We start from the raw sequence: 12,691 nt of genomic DNA, 5'->3' as shown, positions 1-12,691 counted from the left end.
TCACTGGGTCAGAATCCGGAACTCCCTCCCTAACAGCACTGTGGGTGTACCTACACCACATGGACTGCAGCGGTTCAAGGCGGCGGCTCACCACCACCTTCTCAAGGGCAATTGGGGATGGGTAATAAATACTGGCCTAGCCAGCGACGCCCACATCCCATGAATAAAAAGATCCAACATGATTAACGCACATGGATTTCAACAATATTTCGGTACTGCTCCATGTTCAACACATTTCTGTGGTACTTAAGACATTTAGAGAGATAATTGGAACTTAGTCATTTCCCATTTACTAAAACAAACAAGCATTTTCAGCAAGATACTACATGAAGCCATGAGTTTGCTAAGCAACACTAAGATATTTAACTTCCTTACCTTATTCTTAATTTTTCTGCGTATCTTCTTGAGTGCCTTTTCTTCTGCTTTTGTAAGTGGTAGTTTGATAGGAACTGGGTATCCCTCTGCAATTAAAGTCCGTTTCTCTTCCTCTGTTAGTATCAAAGGTCCTGATGAGCCTTGCAGCTTCTAGGGCAAAGTAGTATTTGGTTACAACGTCCACCTTATTCTTGTGGACGATTAACAATTACCAATAACAGGAACAACTTGATTTACTTCATTCTTTGAACTAAGATTGATATCCACTTGTAGTTCTGGGGTGGGGAGGCAAGGCTGAGCGACACAAGACCAGGCCAGTAATTTTGTGAAACTTGTAAAAGCCTTTCTATTCCTTTCAGCTCCACAAAATTACAAATGTTAAAACTTTTGAAGCTGTTTCGCTTTAAGCACCATTTCTTAGGGAGCTCAACAGTAGTGCTGGCAAACGTTTAGCCCATATGTCGTTTAAAATTGCAATCAGAGTGTCCTAACTACATCTTTTGGTCCCCAATCTATATGGGTAGGTAACCTATCCTCTATTTCAGATGGGGTGTAGTTATCCAGGTTTCAGTTTTGACCTCCTTATCCAAATGCCTCCCATTATCATCCTTATCCAAGAGTACAGGTAAAGGCCTGCTTTCAGAACTTTACTAATGCCAGGTTATCAGACTGCACCTAGCTTTCTGAAACATATGGCAAAAGATAGGGATAGAGGATTATTAATTACTAATAAACATAGAGCTTACATGTGGTGCAGTGAGAAGAGGAGAGCTGGCCAAAGCAGATGGTGTACGGGTTATGCTTTTTCCTGTAGGCTGTGCCTGGATAGAGTCGGGTGATTGAACAGAACGTGCTGGGCTTTGTCCGCCCTCACAGTCACTGCCATGGCTGCTTGGTGGGGTTGGTGGTAGCTGCAGAATATCTGCCCCTGCTGCAAAGAATAGAAAAACACAAAGTCTCTGTTTAAACTAGGGCTCAGCTATGCCTTGGGTAAACTGTCTTCAGAACAGAATGAACCAGCTGACAGATTTGTGTGAGATTAAAAGTTATTTACATTATTCCAAAAGCGACATATATACACATATATTGTGCAATTTGCAAACAATTACACTTTCATTGGTCCAACATGATGATTTCCTTATCTTATTCATGCATTTCACATAGCCTTTTTATTGTCAGCCAGATATCTAACAGAGAGCATGGCGAGAGGGATGGGGAAGAGGTGCAGAACCAGAGAGAGCCTGCAGGGGGCAGGGGGAGCCGGCCAGGGGCAGGGGGAGCGCGAGAGCCGGCCAGGGGCAGGGGGAGCGCGAGAGCCGGCCAGGGGCAGGGGGAGCGCGAGAGCCGGCCAGGGGCAGGGGGAGCGCGAGAGCCGGCCAGGGGCAGGGGGAGCGCGAGAGCCGGCCAGGGGCAGGGGGAGCGCGAGAGCCGGCCAGGGGCAGGGGGAGCGCGAGAGCCGGCCAGGGGCAGGGGGAGCGCGAGAGCCGGCCAGGGGCAGGGGGAGCGCGAGAGCCGGCCAGGGGCAGGGGGAGCGCGAGAGCCGGCCAGGGGCAGGGGGAGCGCGAGAGCCGGCCAGGGGCAGGGGGAGCGCGAGAGCCGGCCAGGGGCAGGGGGAGCGCGAGAGCCGGCCAGGGGCAGGGGGAGCGCGAGAGCCGGCCAGGGGCAGGGGGAGCGCGAGAGCCGGCCAGGGGCAGGGGGAGCGCGAGAGCCGGCCAGGGGCAGGGGGAGCGCGAGAGCCGGCCAGGGGCAGGGGGAGCGCGAGAGCCGGCCAGGGGCAGGGGGAGCGCGAGAGCCGGCCAGGGGCAGGGGGAGCGCGAGAGCCGGCCAGGGGCAGGGGGAGCGCGAGAGCCGGCCAGGGGCAGGGGGAGCGCGAGAGCCGGCCAGGGGCAGGGGGAGCGCGAGAGCCGGCCAGGGGCAGGGGGAGCGCGAGAGCCGGCCAGGGGCAGGGGGAGCGCGAGAGCCGGCCAGGGGCAGGGGGAGCGCGAGAGCCGGCCAGGGGCAGGGGGAGCGCGAGAGCCGGCCAGGGGCAGGGGGAGCGCGAGAGCCGGCCAGGGGCAGGGGGAGCGCGAGAGCCGGCCAGGGGCAGGGGAGCGCGAGAGCCGGCCAGGGGCAGGGGGAGCGCGAGAGCCGGCCAGGGGCAGGGGGAGCGCGAGAGCCGGCCAGGGGCAGGGGGAGCGCGAGAGCCGGCCAGGGGCAGGGGGAGCGCGAGAGCCGGCCAGGGGCAGGGGGAGCGCGAGAGCCGGCCAGGGGCAGGGGGAGCGCGAGAGCCGGCCAGGGGCAGGGGAGCGCGAGAGCCGGCCAGGGGCAGGGGGAGCGCGAGAGCCGGCCAGGGGCAGGGGGAGCGCGAGAGCCGGCCAGGGGCAGGGGGAGCGCGAGAGCCGGCCAGGGGCAGGGGGAGCGCGAGAGCCGGCCAGGGGCAGGGGGAGCGCGAGAGCCGGCCAGGGGCAGGGGGAGCGCGAGAGCCGGCCAGGGGCAGGGGGAGCGCGAGAGCCGGCCAGGGGCAGGGGGAGCGCGAGAGCCGGCCAGGGGCAGGGGGAGCGCGAGAGCCGGCCAGGGGCAGGGGGAGCGCGAGAGCCGGCCAGGGGCAGGGGGAGCGCGAGAGCCGGCCAGGGGCAGGGGGAGCGCGAGAGCCGGCCAGGGGCAGGGGGAGCGCGAGAGCCGGCCAGGGGCAGGGGGAGCGCGAGAGCCGGCCAGGGGCAGGGGGAGCGCGAGAGCCGGCCAGGGGCAGGGGGAGCGCGAGAGCCGGCCAGGGGCAGGGGGAGCGCGAGAGCCGGCCAGGGGCAGGGGGAGCGCGAGAGCCGGCCAGGGGCAGGGGGAGCGCGAGAGCCGGCCAGGGGCAGGGGGAGCGCGAGAGCCGGCCAGGGGCAGGGGGAGCGCGAGAGCCGGCCAGGGGCAGGGGAGCGCGAGAGCCGGCCAGGGGCAGGGGGGAGCGCGAGAGCCGGCCAGGGGCAGGGGGAGCGCGAGAGCCGGCCAGGGGCAGGGGGGAGCGCGAGAGCCGGCCAGGGGCAGGGGGAGCGCGAGAGCCGGCCAGGGGCAGGGGGAGCGCGAGAGCCGGCCAGGGGCAGGGGGAGCGCGAGAGCCGGCCAGGGGCAGGGGGAGCGCGAGAGCCGGCCAGGGGCAGGGGGAGCGCGAGAGCCGGCCAGGGGCAGGGGGAGCGCGAGAGCCGGCCAGGGGCAGGGGAGCGCGAGAGCCGGCCAGGGGCAGGGGGAGCGCGAGAGCCGGCCAGGGGCAGGGGGAGCGCGAGAGCCGGCCAGGGGCAGGGGGAGCGCGAGAGCCGGCCAGGGGCAGGGGGAGCGCGAGAGCCGGCCAGGGGCAGGGGGAGCGCGAGAGCCGGCCAGGGGCAGGGGGAGCGCGAGAGCCGGCCAGGGGCAGGGGGAGCGCGAGAGCCGGCCAGGGGCAGGGGGAGCGCGAGAGCCGGCCAGGGGCAGGGGGTGCGCGAGAGCCGGCCAGGGGCAGGGGGAGCGCGAGAGCCGGCCAGGGGCAGGGGGAGCGCGAGAGCCGGCCAGGGGCAGGGGGAGCGCGAGAGCCGGCCAGGGGCAGGGGGAGCGCGAGAGCCGGCCAGGGGCAGGGGGAGCGCGAGAGCCGGCCAGGGGCAGGGGGAGCGCGAGAGCCGGCCAGGGGCAGGGGGAGCGCGAGAGCCGGCCAGGGGCAGGGGGAGCGCGAGAGCCGGCCAGGGGCAGGGGGAGCGCGAGAGCCGGCCAGGGGCAGGGGGAGCGCGAGAGCCGGCCAGGGGCAGGGGGAGCGCGAGAGCCGGCCAGGGGCAGGGGGAGCGCGAGAGCCGGCCAGGGGCAGGGGGAGCGCGAGAGCCGGCCAGGGGCAGGGGGAGCGCGAGAGCCGGCCAGGGGCAGGGGGAGCGCGAGAGCCGGCCAGGGGCAGGGGGAGCGCGAGAGCCGGCCAGGGGCAGGGGAGCGCGAGAGCCGGCCAGGGGCAGGGGGAGCGCGAGAGCCGGCCAGGGGCAGGGGGAGCGCGAGAGCCGGCCAGGGGCAGAGGGAGCGCGAGAGCCGGCCAGGGGCAGAGGGAGCGCGAGAGCCGGCCAGGGGCAGAGGGAGCGCGAGAGCCGGCCAGGGGCAGAGGGAGCGCGAGAGCCGGCCAGGGGCAGAGGGAGCGCGAGAGCCGGCCAGGGGCAGAGGGAGCGCGAGAGCCGGCCAGGGGCAGAGGGAGCGCGAGAGCCGGCCAGGGGCAGAGGGAGCGCGAGAGCCGGCCAGGGGCAGAGGGAGCGCGAGAGCCGGCCAGGGGCAGAGGGAGCGCGAGAGCCGGCCAGGGGCAGAGGGAGCGCGAGAGCCGGCCAGGGGCAGAGGGAGCGCGAGAGCCGGCCAGGGGCAGAGGGAGCGCGAGAGCCGGCCAGGGGCAGAGGGAGCGCGAGAGCCGGCCAGGGGCAGAGGGAGCGCGAGAGCCGGCCAGGGGCAGAGGGAGCGCGAGAGCCGGCCAGGGGCAGAGGGAGCGCGAGAGCCGGCCAGGGGCAGAGGGACCGAGAGAGCCGGCCAGGGGCAGAGGGACCGAGAGAGCCGGCCAGGGGCAGAGGGAGCGCGAGAGCCGGCCAGGGGCAGAGGGAGCGAGAGAGCCGGCCAGGGGCAGAGGGAGCGAGAGAGCCGGCCAGGGGCAGAGGGAGCGAGAGAGCCCGCGAGGGGCAGAGGGAGCGAGAGAGCCCGCGAGGGGCAGAGGGAGCGAGAGAGCCCGCGAGGGGCAGAGGGAGCGAGAGAGCCCGCGAGGGGCAGAGGGAGCGAGAGAGCCCGCGAGGGGCAGAGGGAGCGAGAGAGCCCGCGAGGGGCAGAGGGAGCGAGAGAGCCCGCGAGGGGCAGAGGGAGCGAGAGAGCCCGCGAGGGGCAGAGGGAGCGAGAGAGCCCGCGAGGGGCAGAGGGAGCGAGAGAGCCCGCGAGGGGCAGAGGGAGCGAGAGAGCCCGCGAGGGGCAGAGGGAGCGAGAGAGCCCGCGAGGGGCAGAGGGAGAAAGCACCTGCCAGAAAGAGAGAGAGAGAGATTGCCCGCGCGAGCGAGCATGCCTTTCTCAACCTCAACTCAGCTCTGTAACACAGTGCAAAAAAAAAGGAACTAGAGTGATACCCTCTTTTTCTATTTGTTGAGAAACCTTAGTGAAAGGTCAGGACCATAGTGCAAACTACTACTACAGGTAATTAACACAGCAGGAGCAGAGAAGGTTGGTAATCAAATATACTGGTCATATGACACCAAACAAAGAAAAGCATATCAGGTTTTCTCTTATATCCTTTTCAGACGTACAAGGGAGGTGAACCACAAGACTTCCAGATAGGGAAGCACATACTTGGGCTTATAAAGTTAATTATTTCGGATGGGTAAAGAATGCTCTGCGTGATGGAGGAAATTAAGTTTCTTGCACACAGTGTTAGCGGTTCAGGAAATGTACAAGTTCTCTTGGAAAACAGGGGTTATAATGAAGTGAAGAATGTCCGTACAGGAAGGAGGACTGACAGCAGAGTTGATTGTCTTAAAAAATAGGAAACAATATTTTTGAAGAACTGAAAGAAACAAGGTTTTCATTCCCACCAAATGCATGGAAATCATCAAAATGTTATAATTCAACGGCAAGTGAATTTGTGGCTAATATTTTAGGAGCTCTCTAAATATAGGCTGCATACATAACAAAATCAGCCCCAATATTAAAGGAGGAGGGAGTTTTGAACATTAGTTAACCTGCTCGTTGAAACGTATAATTGTCTTGCAGCCTTCTACCAAACACAAACGCTACCAGCAGTAGTCAGCATGAATGTAAACATAACAGATCATACCTCACCTGCCAACTAACATTCTTTGGATAGTTGATGCAGAGACCATTGTATCTTTGAAGTAAAAGGTGGATAAATGTTTGGCAGAGTAAGACAACTGACTTTAACAGAAGCTGCTGATAAATGGAAATTATGGACTTCCGTAGGTTCTATTCCAGAGAGCCAGTGGTGATGGATGATACCGGAGCAAAGCTTTACTCCGCCTTACATTTATTTAAAAAGTGAAGCATTACAAGCATACACCTCCTAACCAGTTTCAGTGTCCCTTCACAGGTGCTCATACGAAACCTCAATTAATGCTCTCCACCTACATATAACTGATATCTGCGGTGCTAATTGTGCATGTTTATTTTTCTTTTTTTTGGCTCAGTTTAATCCTTTCCCTTCCTTTCCTGGAGATATCAGCTCCTCACTATGGTCTAGCACAGTAAGTATTCGTCACTCTCCTGCACTTTGCAAGTCTGGTCATTTTTCATTTGTGAGCTTTACCAGTGAATGTGGCTAGACTGCTTAATCATGTAGCCATCACAGACAAGCCTGGATTGGTCTTCATCTGATATCCACAGAGAGCAGAGGCTCAGATTACAACTGGTCAAAGTTGAAAGCTTCAGTTGTAAACTTTTATTCAGATTCTAGGTCCCCTTGATTGACAGGGATTCATTTCACAGCTTTTATTCTTCTTGAAGCTTTTCCTATACTTGTTTGCCTTCCTTAGGGGAACGAGTGACTTGTATAGAGAACAAGACACATTTCACACGATTAGACTACACTAAATTGACTGGCTTGCATTTCCTCATTCTATGTTTTATCCCATTTTTACAATTCCATTGTTTCAAATCCCTACCAGAAGGAATTTACATAGCTTTATACTCAGTGTCCTTATTACTGGAATCTGCATTGTATTACTGTTGTGTCCCAATTGGACAGAATTTTCACACAATCATTGCTTTATGCTCCTAACATATGAAATATGCATAGCATTATTACTATGCATTGTGAATGTGTATAATTAACATATTGTTTGTATCATATTTCCTTCCAGTTCATGTGCAATTTTTCAAATTACATCTAATCAAACTTAATTTTAAATTCCACTTTCTAAATGATTTCCTACCTGTGAAGATTTAACTATCTAACTAGAGACACAGCATAACTTGAGTAGGTGTTATAGTTACAATGTGTGGAATAAGGAAAACAAAACAAAAACAGAATTACCTGGAAAAACTGAGCAAGTCTGGCAGCATCGGCGGAGAAGAAATCAGTCAACGTTTCGAGCCTCCATGGCCCTTCGGCAGAACTGCAGCATAGTTTCAACAGGGGAGAAATATAAATTGGTTTAAGGTGGGGTGGGGGGGGGGGAAAGAGACACATTGAGGGTGTGGTGTGAGCAGATAATCCAAAGATGTCACAGACAAAAGGGTCAAAGAGGTGTTGAAGGTGGTGATCTTTGTCTGAGAAAAGTGCTAATTAAGAATGGAAAACAGGATATTCAAAGTACAGCTCTAGTGAGGGTGGGTGGAAAGACTGAAGGTTTTAGTTTTAGATTTAAAAATAATGGAAATAGGTGGGGAAAGAAGAATCTATATAAATTATTGAAAGAAAAAGCGGGTGAGGGGGGGAAAAGAAACGGGGTGGGGATGGGGGGAGGGGGAGTTTAAGATCTGAAGTTGTTGAATTCAATATTCAGCCCAGAGGGCTGTAAAGTGCCTAGTCGGAAGATGAGGTGCTGTTCCTCCAGTTTGCGTTGGGCTTCACTGGAACAATGCAGCAAGCCAAGGACAGACATGTTGGCAAGAGAACAGGGTGGAGTGTTAAAATGGCAAGCGACAGGGAGGTTTGGGTCTTTCTTGCGGACAGACCGCAGGTGTTCCGCAAAACGGTCGCCCAGTTTGCGTTTGGTCTCTCCAATGTAGAGGAGACCGCATTGGGAGCAACGAATGCAGTAGACTAAGTTAGGGGAAATGCAAGTGAAATGCTGCTTCACTTGAAAGGAGTGTTTGGACCCTTGGACGGTGAGGAGAGAGGAAGTGAAGGGGCAGGTGTTGCATCTTCTGCGTGGGCATGGGGAGGTGCCATAAGTGGGGGTTGAGGAGTAGGGGGTGATGGAGGAGTGGACCAGGGTGTCCCGGAGGGAACGATCCCTACGGAATGCCGTCAAGGGGGGTGAAGGGAAGATGTGTTTGGTGGTGGCATCATGCTGGAGTTGGCGGAAATGGCGGAGGATGATCCTTTGAATGCGGAGGCTGGTGGGGTGATAAGTGAGGACAAGGGGGACCCTATCATCTGGGAAGGAGGAGAAGGCGTGAGGGAGGATGCGCGGGATATGGGCCGGACACGGTTGAGGACCCTGTCAACGACCGTGGATGGAAAACCTCGGTTAAGGAAGAAGGAGGACATGTCAGAGGAGCTGTTTTTGAAGGTAGCGTCATCAGAACAGATGTGACGGAGGCGAAGGAACTGAGAGAATGGGATGGAATCTTTACAGGAAGCGGGGTGTGAGGAGCTGTAGTCGAGGTAGCTGTGGGAGTCGGTAGGCTTGTAATGGATATTGGTGGACAGTCTATCATCAGAAATTGAGACAGAGAGGTCAAGGAAGGGAAGAGAAGTGTCAGAGATGGGCCATGTGAAGATGATGGAGGGGTGGAGATTGGAAGCAAAATTAATAAACTTTTCCAGGTCCCGACGAGAGCATGAAGCAGCACCGAAGTAATCATCGATGTACCGGAGAAAGAGTTGTGGGAGGGGGCCGGAGTAGGACTGGAACAAGGAATGTTCCACATACCCCATAAAGAGACAGGCATAGCTGGGGCCCATGCGGGTACCCATAGCCACACCTTTTATTTGGAGGAAGTGAGAGGAGTTAAAGGAGAAATTGTTCAGTGTGAGAACAAGTTCAGCCAGACGGAGGAGAGTAGTGGTGGATGGGGATTGTTGGGGCCTCTGTTCAAGGAAGAAGCTAAGGGCCCTCAGACCATCCTGGTGGGGGATGGAGGTGTAGAGGGATTGGACATCCATGGTGAAGAGGAAGCGGTTGGGGCCAGGGAACTGGAAATTGTTGATGTGACGTAAGGTGTCAGAGGAATCACGGATGTAGGTGGGAAGGGACTGGACAAAGGGAGAGAGAAGGGAGTCAAGATAACGAGAAATGAGTTCCGTGGGGCAGGAACAGGCTGACACGATCGGTCTGCCAGGACAGTTCTGTTTGTGGATTTTGGGTAGGAGGTAGAAGCGGGCCGTCCGAGGTTGGGCGACTATCAAGTTGGAAGCTGTGGGAGGAAGATCTCCTGAGGAGATGAGGTCAGTGACAGTCCTGGAAACAATGGCTTGATGTTCTGTGGTGGGGTCATGGTCCAGGGAGAGGTAGGAGGAAACGTCTGCGAGTTGACGCTCAGCCTCCGTGAGGTAGAGGTCAATGCGCCAGACAACAACAGTACCACCCTTGTCAGCGGGTTTGATGACAATGTTGGGGTTGGACCTGAGAGAACGGAGTGCAGTGAGTTCGGAGAGAGACAGATTAGAATGGGTGAGAGGAGCAGAGAAATTGAGACGGCTAATGTCACGCCGACAGTTCTCAATGAAAAGATCAAGAGAAGGTAAGAATCCAGAGGGAGGGGTCCAAGTGGAGGGAGAATATTGGAGGTGGGTAAAAGGATCCGTTGAACGGGGAGAGGACTCCTGCCCAAAGAAGTGAGCACGGAGACGAAGACGGCGGAAGAAGAGTTCAGCATCATGCCGAGCCCGAAATTCATTGAGATGAGGGCGTAAGGGTATGAAACTAAGTCCTTTGTTGAGCACTGAACGTTCAGCATCGGAGAGGGGAAGGTCAGGGGGTATAGTGAATACACGGCTGGGGCTGGGATTGGAAGATGGGGTGAGGACGGAGGGACAAGCAGGGGTGGAGGGTCCCAGATGGGTGTTGGAGTCGATGAGTTGTTGGAGCTTGCGTTCCTTAGCACTTGAGAGAAAGAGAAAAAGTTTCTTGTTGAGGCGACGGATGAGGCGAAGAATAAAATGAAACTGGGGGCACGGGCAGCTTTGAAAAAGGGTGCGGCGGTGCTTCTGGAGGGAGAGGTCGAGTGTGTTCATATGGCGGTGCATGGCACTGAGTGTGGATCTCAGAATGCGACGGGAACAGCAGTCCGAGAAACGTTTTATGTCCCGGAGATACCTGTAATCCTGGATGGGTTCGAAACAAGAGGGATGGAATTTCAGTTGAAATCCACGTGGGGTGAGTCGGAGACGGAGACAGTCACTGAGAAAGGAGATATGGCTGTGAAAGCGGGTTTTAGTAAACACCTTGTCAAACACCAGGAGAGAAATGGAAAGCAATGAAGGTGAGCAGGGCAGAAGAGACAGTCGGAAATCCTGTCGGAGGGCCATGGAGGCTCGAAACGTTAACTGATTTCTTCTCCGCCGATGCTGCCAGACTTGCTGAGTTTTTCCAGGTAATTCTGTTTTTGTTTTGTTTTGGATTTCCAGCATCCGCAGTAGCTTTTAGCTTTTTGTTTTTATCTGTGTGGAATAAGGACTCAGTTTTTCAATTATGCATCTCACCTTCCTTTGGAGACAGATTGAGGAATTGATCCACCTCATGCGGCTCCAGTTTAATCTTTGGAAGAACCTTCTGTGAGCATGTTTTAGTCTGAAAGAACACAACATAAATGAACGCGAAATATTGATCATAAAGGCAGAGAACAAAAGAAGCTCTCAGTCTGAAGGGAGGGAAATTCAGACATCATTAAACTGCTGCAGACTGTGCATAAAATGATCTAATAGGAAGCAGAGGTGGCCTTGGTTGAGAAACATGCAAAAATACTTGTGTAGTCAATCCCATGATTATTGGTTTAAAAAAAATTAGTCTCAAAAATTCGACTTTTGCGCAAATAAATGCTTTAGTTAGAATTTAAAAACCATGCAGCACTTCATACACATAATCGCTAGAGTGGATACAGAAGATTATCAGGGGTGAGGGATTTCAGTTATGTGGAGAGACTGGGTTTATGTTCTGAAAGCAGAGAAGATTAAGGGGAGATTTAGTTGGGGTGTTCAAAATTGAATGGTTTTCATAGAGTAAACAGGGAGAAACTGTTTCCACCAAGGGTCAGTAACCAGAGAACACAGATTTAAGACATCCGGCATAGTGTAGCATAATACCACGTCAAGGAGTGGGGGGTTGGGGAGGCTGGAGAGATGTGGAAAATGTTTATTATACAGCAAGTTATGATCTGGAATGTAATACCTGAAGCAGGTTCAACAGTAACTTTTTAAAGAGAGCTGGCTGTCCCGCTTAAAAAGGAAAGATTTGCCGGGCCATAAGGAAAATATAAAAGAGTGGGTCCAATTTGTAGCTCTTTCAGAAAGCTTACAAAGGCATGATAGGCTAAATTGCCTCCTTTTGTTCCATTTAACTCTAGGATACTGTACATTCGTAAAATACTCAGTTAGCCTTAAGGAGCAGAAATTCTGCTGATTTTTTCCCCTACCATTCAATCCTTTATGCTGCACCTGTGGAATTGCAGAGTTGTGCTAAAATCAAGCTAAATGGTTTTACTTACACACTCTTCTTCAATCACCAAGTAAGAAAAAAATTGTAAAAATAATTCTCATGGTAATTGTGACTACTTTTTAAATTTAGAGCCTTATTAACTTTGGAAATATAACTTGGTTAGGATTGTATAATCAAGATTTTGAGGGAATGGCAGCAGTATTGGAGACCAGAGCTGATTTGTGCAGGAAGATCAGCAAATATGGACAGTTTGGTAATAATACATTGCTGGTGTAAGACTCAGGATCTGAGACAGATAAAAGATCTGACCGGCAAGTACCACCTGTTAGGGAAGTACGCGATAGAGAAGGAAGACCTAGCCAGGGGACATTGTTGAGAAGGAGCAAGGGAAGTAGCAAGAATAGTGGGAGTAATGCAGGGAATGTTAGTGTTAATCAAGAACTGGATAACATTTAAAAGGTGTAGTTGGGGAAGGGAAGAATAATTTAATGAGGATCTAGTGTCGACTGGGGTGGGTGGGTAGTGGTGCTGGTTAGCTTAGTTGGCTAGGCAGCTAACACATGGTTTGGAAATACACCAACAGCACCAATTCCTGTTCTGGCTGAGGCAGACTTGAGGCCTGCCTCCTTGCCCTGCCCCATAGCAAAATCATGGCATAAGCCAGATTCGGTGACCTTTGGATAATTGAGGATACTACCTGGAGAAGAAGAGTGGTCTACAAGAAATAGGGAAATAACGATGGCAGGAGATACATTCTCTCATTCGGACACAAGGATAAAGCTAAGAGTGGCTATCTGACTACTGGGAGAAAATTTGGGATATTGAGGAAGCTGTTAACATTCTTTGATAAAGGTAATGAGTTTCTGAGGAGGATGTTTTGGGTGAATGAGTAGTTGGGCAGTTGGTCACTTTCTGGGATGTTGAGCTGATGGACAACAAGGGCTATTAAGCGATATCCAGTATGGCATAAGACTGAAGGGTTACATCCGAATCAGGCTGGAGCAGGTAGATCAGTCACCCTATACATTGGAATGTATAGGGGTGTGAGTA

The 12,691-nt window shown here is 54.8% G+C and overlaps 1 protein-coding gene across 1 annotated transcript in view; it reads right to left on the bottom strand.

The window, feature by feature from the left end:
- Nucleotides 1-12,691, bottom strand: part of creb3l2 (cAMP responsive element binding protein 3-like 2) — a 102,002-nt gene that overhangs the window by 42,981 nt on the left and 46,330 nt on the right. The window contains exons 4-6 of the mRNA XM_078568533.1: nt 10,690-10,777; nt 1,122-1,306; nt 376-525 (exon numbers count right to left, since the gene is read on the bottom strand). Of these exons, the coding sequence (XP_078424659.1) occupies nt 376-525; nt 1,122-1,306; nt 10,690-10,777 (423 nt within the window). The remainder of the gene's footprint in view (nt 1-375; nt 526-1,121; nt 1,307-10,689; nt 10,778-12,691) is intronic.

The sequence above is a fragment of the Cetorhinus maximus genome, chromosome 22 (assembly GCF_964194155.1).
Source record: "Cetorhinus maximus chromosome 22, sCetMax3.hap1.1, whole genome shotgun sequence".
Taxonomy (NCBI): domain Eukaryota; kingdom Metazoa; phylum Chordata; class Chondrichthyes; order Lamniformes; family Cetorhinidae; genus Cetorhinus; species Cetorhinus maximus.
The sequence above is the reverse complement of the archived record's forward strand: the minus strand, read 5'-3'. Positions and strand labels throughout refer to the sequence as shown.